Genomic DNA, 7408 nt, shown 5'->3' on the forward strand with positions numbered 1-7408 from the left:
CAGGGTGATGACTATTTGTGTTGACAGTATATATCTTTACTTTTGAATGCAATATTTATCTCATTTATCCGACGCTGATCGTATTCCAGTTTTTTTTCTTTTTTCCTTTTTTTTTTTTCTTCTTACAGTAAAGTACGTTTGAGTTCTCCCGCTGGCTCTGGCTTCCATGATTCTCTCTCACCTTCCCGAACGAACCTGACAAATTGGCGAGCCTGCCAGGATTCGTCTAGGCCCATTAAATCCTAGTTGCGTTTTTCCGGGAAGTGAGAGAGTTGAGGGGAAGCTCAGTCCGTTGTGGTAATATGGAGCTAGAACGAATAATCGCGTTGGGTAAGGAATTGGGGTATGCTGGGGACGAGCTAAAGAAATGGGTAGCTGAAGAAAGAGTTCGGGCGGATGAAGAGAAAGCGCGCGTGAGAGCCGAGAGAGCTGAGGAACGTGATAACGTAAGGGAAGACCGGGAAGCAGCCGAAAGAGCGTTAGCTGCAGAGTGCGCTAAATTAGAAAAGGAAAGGGAGATTCTGCAGCTGAAAATCGCTGCACGTGAGATTAGTCATGAAAGTGCAGGAACTGTGGGAGACGAGCGCGGGGAAGCGCCAGGCCTAGTAATTCGAGGGAGTCCCCACAAGTTAATCCCGCAGTTCGACGAACGGAGGGATGATCTAGACTCGTATCTACTGCGCTTCGAGCGTACAGCAACAGGGTTGAGCTGGCCTTTGGAGAAATGGGCCACCACACTAAGCTTATGCTTAACCGGGGAGGCACTGTCTGTGGTTGGCCGGATGGCACCGGCGGATGCGTTGGATTACGGAAAGGTCAAGCTAGCGCTCTTCCAAAGATTTAGGTATACTAAGGAGGGGTACCGCGAGCGGTTTCGCAACGCCGAACCCGAGAAGGGCGAAACACGCAGACAATTCGCTGCCCGATTGGCCGGATTTTTTGACCGATGGCTCGAGATAGCTGGAGTTGAGAAGACTTTCGAGGCACTACGAGACCAGGTCCTGGTGGAACAGTTCATGTTGACCTGCTCCAGCAAACTGGCCGTCTTTCTTAGAGAGCGTGATTCTAAGACTTTGGAAGACGTAGCAGCAAAGGCAGACCTGTTCCTAGAAGCCCAGCCACCATCCAGCTCGATTAGGCAAAAGTCAGACGAGGTGACAACCAGGCAAGGTGCTGGAAACGGAGACACTCACGCAAGGGGAGAGACGCGAAGAGCTATCCGCTGCTTCATCTGTGGGAAGGCTGGACATAAGGCCGAAAATTGCAGAAGCAACGCGCAAGGCAAGAAAAGAGTGGTGTGTTGGAATTGTGGCCGCGCTGGTCATAGGGCGGAAAACTGCAAGGGAAGGCAGAACGAGAAGCAGCAAGCCTCGTGCTTATGGACTGCGTCAACAGGGGCCGTCGACGCGCCTGACGACCCCTACGTAACACTGGATAATGGTGACAAAATCCCGGTAGTAAACGCGGCCATGGGAACACCTCCAAAGTTCTTAGTAGAGAACATGCCGGTCGTGGAAGGCCGTCTCGGGGAGCACAAGATAACGGTATTAAGGGATACCGGGTGTAACACCGTCGTGGTCCGTAAGGAGTTGGTTCCCCGAGAGAGCCTAACAGGAAAGTCAAGTCCGGTGTTTCTGCTAGACCGCACGGTTCGGTATCTGCCCGAGGCGGATATATTTGTACGAACACCCTACTATACAGGGAAGGTGACGGCAAAATGTGTAAGTAATCCTCTCTATGATCTGGTACTCGGGAATATACCCCAAATGCGGGAAGCCAATGATCCAAACCCAGACTGGGAAATTAAAAACGAAGAGAGTCAAGGTCAAGTTTTGGCCAAGCCAACGTCGAAGCCGGAAGCACTTCCAAACGCCGTTGAAGTCAGCTTCAATAGTCGCATGACACCGAGATTGTCCAAATGTACTGACGAGCTCCAGAAAGACAAACCAGCGGAAGTTGCGTCCGCGAGGGAGAAGGGAGCAGGTGGTCAAATGGAAAGACCAGACCGTCCTTTGAAGGTATCGCAGGCGGCAGTGATCGATGCGACAACCGAGGAGCTCGCCATGGAGCAAAAGGGGGATAAAACTCTCGTGAAGTGTTTTGGTAAGATAGGGGAAACGACCAGAAAACACAAGGGCAGGACGAAGTTTCAGTTTTTTCTCAAGAATGGTTTGCTACATAGGGCCGTTGAATATTCATCCGGCAGAAGGATAGAGCAACTTGTACTCCCGAGAAGGTTCAGGAGCGCCGTCGTGGCTCTAGCACATGACAGCATAATGTCAGGACACCAGGGCATGAAGAACACGCTCAACCTGGTGTCGGAGGAATTTCTTTGGCCTTGTATGCAGAGCGAGGTCAAGAGATACGTTCGGTCGTGCGATGTGTGTCAACGCACAGTACCCAAGGGCAAGCAGGGCAAGGCACCCTTAGGAAGCATGCCGACTATCGAGACGCCCTTTCAGAAAGTCGCGATAGACATAATTGGCCCCATTGTACCAATCGCGACCTCGGGAAACAGGTACATACTGACAATGGTGGATATGGCTACGAGATACCCGGATGCGGTAGCGTTGAAGAGCATTGGATCCCAGCAGGTGGCCGAAGCACTGGTGGAGATGTTCACGAGGTACGGTGTGCCACAAGAGATCCTTAGCGACCGCGGGACCAGTTTTACCTCAGAACTAATGAGGGAGGTGAGTCGACTTCTATCAATGAAGCACCTCCTGACCACCCCGTACCATCCCATGAGCAACGGCTTGGTGGAGAGATTCAACGGCACAATCAAGCAAATGCTAAGAAGGATGTGCCAGGAGAGGCCCAAGGACTGGGACCGATACCTTCCAGCTCTACTGTTTGCCTATAGAGAGGTTCCACAGTCGAGCCTCAGGTTTTCGCCTTTCGAGTTACTCTACGGGAGAAGAGTGCGAGGACCTTTGGCTATTCTGAGAGAGATGTGGTCAAACGAAGCTCTCAAACAAGATCTGAAGACTTCGTACGGATACGTGCTGGAGCTAAGAGAAAAGCTGGAGGACACGTGCAAGTTAGCACACACTTGTCTGGAAGAAGCGAGGGCGAAATACAAAGGCTACTACGACAGAAGGAGCTCTAACCGAAGGATGCAACAGGGAGATCAAGCACTCATTCTTCTCCCCACCGATCATAACAAAATGATCATGCAGTGGAAAGGACCTTTTCCTGTAACAGCAAGAAGGAATGAAGTGGACTACGAGCTAGAGGTGGGAGGCAAGAAGAAGTTATTCCATATCAACATGCTCAAGAAATATGAAGAAAGGAAAGAAACCTCACAACATCAACCACTTTCAATGCGGTGGTGAATAAACAAGAAACTGACGAAAACGAGTCTGATGCCGAAGAATGTGACATCCCGATGCCAATCTGGACCAGACAGCAAGGGTGTGAGGATGTGGTCATTAATAAGAACCTAGAGAGCGAGAAGATAGCCTAAGTGCAAGAATTACTAAGAAAATTCGAAAACATATTTTCTGATGTCCCCGGGAGGACAAACCTTATGACGTGTGATCTTCATCTCACAACAACGCGGCCGATATACGTGAGGCAGTACCCAATACCTCTGGCAGTACAAGATGTGGTCGAGGATGAAATCAGCAAGATGCTCGAGCTGGGGGTAATTGAGAAGTGTACATCGTCGTACAACGCTCCGGTCGTGATTGTGAAGAAAAAGGATGGATCAAACAGATTTTGTGTCGACTACAGACGATTGAATGACGCGACAATGACAAATGTAGAGCCAATACCCAGAATTGATGTGACATTTGCTAAAGCGGGAAACAGGAGGTTTTTCTCGAAATTAGATGTAGCTAAGGGCTACTGGCAAATTCCCATGGAACCAGACGCAAAAGAGAAGACGGCGTTTTCGTCAACAAGCGGGCACTACCAGTTCAGATATATGCCCTTTGGCCTAAAGACCGCCTCTGCTACTTTTACCAAGTTGATGCGAAAGGTTCTAGACGGTATTCAAGATGCATATCACTACATAGATGATATCTTGATCGCGACGAGCTCGTGGGAGAAGCATGTGGAAACACTCAGGACGATTTTTGAGCGTCTTTGCGAAGCCAACATTACGATCAAACCAAATAAATGCCAAATAGGGTTCAGCGAAATCAACTTCTTAGGACATAAAATTGGACTGGGGAATATCGCTCCTGACCCAAAGATCCTGGAAAGGATTCAAGACGCACCAAGACCCAAAACGAAGCGCCAAGTTCGGTCATTCTTCGGGCTTACGGGATTCTATAGACAGTTCGTACCAAACTACGCAGATATCGCAGCGCCGTTGGTGGATCTAACGAAAAAGGGAGCCCGCAATGATATTGAGTGGAGCCCAAGAGAAGAGGAGGCCTTCACGGAGTTGAAAAGTCGACTTGGACAACCTCCCATCCTGCTATCACTGGACCCCGAAAAGGAATTCGTGCTGCGCACGGACGCCTCTGAAGCAAGCTTAGGAGCAGTTTTACTACAGGAGAGAGATGGAATACTTCACCCGGTTGCATACGCGAGTCGTAAACTCAGTAGCTCCGAAAGGAACTTTGCTACTGTAGAGAAGGAATGTCTTGCACTGGTCTGGGCAGTCACTAGGTTTAAGCTGTTTCTTTATGGAAAAGCCTTCGGCGTTCAGACTGATCACCAGCCGCTAGAGTTCCTCAACAAGGCGAAACACACTAACAGCCGAGTAATGAGGTGGAGCATGGCTCTACAAGACCACACGTTCAGTGTAGAATACATAAAAGGTAGAGACAACGTTGGAGCGGACTATTTAAGTCGCGTTTAGGCTTTATTTATTTGTTTTTGCTTTATAGGTGGCAACTAATTGATGAAAATCAAGTGTATCGAATGCCCAATCTGTATTTTTTGTATATTTTTCATGTCTGTTTCATTTTTTTTTATAAAACACGTTCCTTTTGTGTGCGCGCGTGCGTGTGTGTAACGGTACCGTGCAGTCGCGTCGGTGGGGCTGTGCATGGTGCATCAACCAAACAAATGTGACTCCTGCAAGAGTTCAGCGTGGCCAAGTTGACGATGAAGACGAGGTGCGGAACTGCTGGATTACATGCCTCAATTTTGGGTCGACGATGACGGAAGGATTCCCTGGGCAGAAGATAAGGTGAAGAAAGAAGTTTCTGGGAATAAACTTCTCGTAGTTCGGGGGTATTGTCATGATTTATAAGACAAGGAAAAAGAAAAGGAACGAAGGAGAGATTTGTGGCAGCATGAAAAAAGAAGAAGAATAAAGAGGCGCGAGAGGGGTTCGAAGCAATCCGACGAGGCGCGAGTTTTTGACGGCTGTCTTCTGGGGTTGCGGAGCTCGGGTCGGCTATGTCCCGTCCTCAAAATCGACTCCGCCAGGCTTGAACCGGTCGGCTACGTTCCGTCCTCGCAAACGACTCCGTCAAGCTTGGATCACCGCGCTCGGCATCGTCATCTTGGTCCGAAGGGCACCAGCGGGCCGGACATCATTCTCCGACGATCCGCCCAACGACGATCCACCCGCCACATCCCATGGTGACTATACAGGGTGATGACTATTTGTGTTGACAGTATATATCTTTACTTTTGAATGCAATATTTATCTCATTTATCCGACGCTCATCGTATTCCAGTTTTTTTTCTTTTTTCCTTTTTTTTTTTTTTCTTCTTACAGTAAAGTACGTTTGAGTTCTCCCGCTGGCTCTGGCTTCCATGATTCTCTCTCACCTTCCCGAACGAACCTGACATTGACCCTGCGTACTCTGGGCTGCCGCTCTCCCAGCTTGGGTTTCTCAGCTTTGCCCGCTTCGCACGCCGCGGGTGGTTGTCACCGCTCTTCTTACTCGCTTGGCAGTGCACTTCTAGTGCACCCAAACAAATATGCATGCATTCAGTTTTTATGTCGAATGTCGACAAGACCCAATCAATATTCATAAAATTTTAGTCTCTCAACTCAGACATCATTCACTTGAACGCTATTGTGGCGTCGTCATCTCCCTCTTTTTCGTCTGTGTCAAGTGACGGTTGGGGAGGTGTAATGATGACATCGATGTCTTTTACGGCATCTTGGACAACGTCTTGAGCTGCTTGTAAAGCGGTGCTTAACCGGCAAAAAAAAATTTTCCGAGGAAAACTTTGGACTATATAACCACTGCAGACTGCAAGAAAACATTGACGAAAGCCCATTGTACTATACAAAGTACATCCATCTTTTGTCAATCATTATATAAAAATACAACACGGAACTTGAAAACCAAAGCCTGCAGCGTTGTATTTGCTCTGTACTAAAAGAATTCCATCAAAAATCGAAAAAAAATATTGACCCAATACGGCCAGAAGAAAATATGAACGGTTGGCTTACCGAAGCGCCTTCACAGCCCACGTGTTTCCCAACTTTCGATTACGGAACGACATATACTGGGGAGCAGACGCCGACTACTCATTTAGAACTATAGACCCGACACCTCGGGTCAAAAAAATGAAACTAACAGAACCAAAATATTGAATCTCTACTACTATACAAATTAAAACGTACAGGTACGTTTGAAAGTACAATGGGCGCTAATGGGCTAACACAGATGGGTGGAAATAAATCTGACATGGTTTTAATTTAATATGTTCTTTTCATTTCAGATGCCTTTGTGTACTGTGTTAGCAAAACATATAAAATAGCGCTAAAAAGACAAGGACAAGAAGGCCTTGTCTTTTTTGCGCTATTTTATGTTGTACTTAGATGAACCAACTTGCCCAACAGCGTGCACTCCTATACTATGTTAGTCACCACCGGAACTCTGACACTCCAGAAGAGGTGAAGATTTTGCGAACACGAGTGACGTCATCGGAAGTTTTTTTTTTTTAAAATACTTTTTCTGAAATTGTAAGGAAATGTTTTTATGTGTTTTTTTTTGCGGTCTGAAGTATGTCTATTCTTCGTGGAAATAAAGTTAATTTTACCAGTTTATTAACTGCGTTGTAAATATGACCATTTAAACTGGCTTAACTGCATGGAGTGTACCAGTATACACAGTTCTACAGTATTACCAGTATACACAATTACAGCTCGTCCAGTTCAACCAGTATAATCAGTGTCAGTAATTCCGTTTGAACTGGCCCAGTTTCCACAAGTTTTCACTAGGGTAGGCACCAATTCATTTCTATGTCGTCGTCTGGGAGTTAATATGAAAACTATACAACCACAACAAGCCAATATTCACTCAATAGTTCATAAGATACAAATTCTGTCTGTTATGGTGATGGGTACGTGGTCCACTCTTGTCCAAGACAACACCTTGATATCTAGCAAATTGTTTTCTCGCAATTTATTGAACATGTTACCTCGTGTCGGAACGTGTAACTTTCTGGACTAGAGACTGACCCGCAAACTGTTTGAGCAGCTAAG

General features: G+C 47.1%; 1 protein-coding gene across 1 annotated transcript; it reads left to right on the forward strand.

Moving 5' to 3' along the window:
• The first annotated feature begins 782 nt into the window (after window positions 1–782).
• On the forward strand, window positions 783–3335 carry LOC8029551. Its single transcript, XM_040206197.1, has one exon. The coding sequence runs from the start codon at window positions 783–785 to the stop codon at window positions 3333–3335; it is 2553 nt and encodes an 850-aa protein (XP_040062131.1).
• The last annotated feature ends 4073 nt before the right edge of the window (window positions 3336–7408 follow it).

The sequence above is a fragment of the Ixodes scapularis genome, unplaced genomic scaffold (assembly GCF_016920785.2).
Source record: "Ixodes scapularis isolate PalLabHiFi unplaced genomic scaffold, ASM1692078v2 PGA_scaffold12__126_contigs__length_90152505, whole genome shotgun sequence".
Classification (NCBI taxonomy): Eukaryota; Metazoa; Arthropoda; class Arachnida; order Ixodida; family Ixodidae; genus Ixodes; species Ixodes scapularis.

Coding starts and splice junctions, on each gene's coding strand:
- LOC8029551 (XM_040206197.1), top strand. CDS start 783: ATGGCACCGGCGGATGCGTTGGATTACGGAAAGGTCAAGCTAGCGCTC.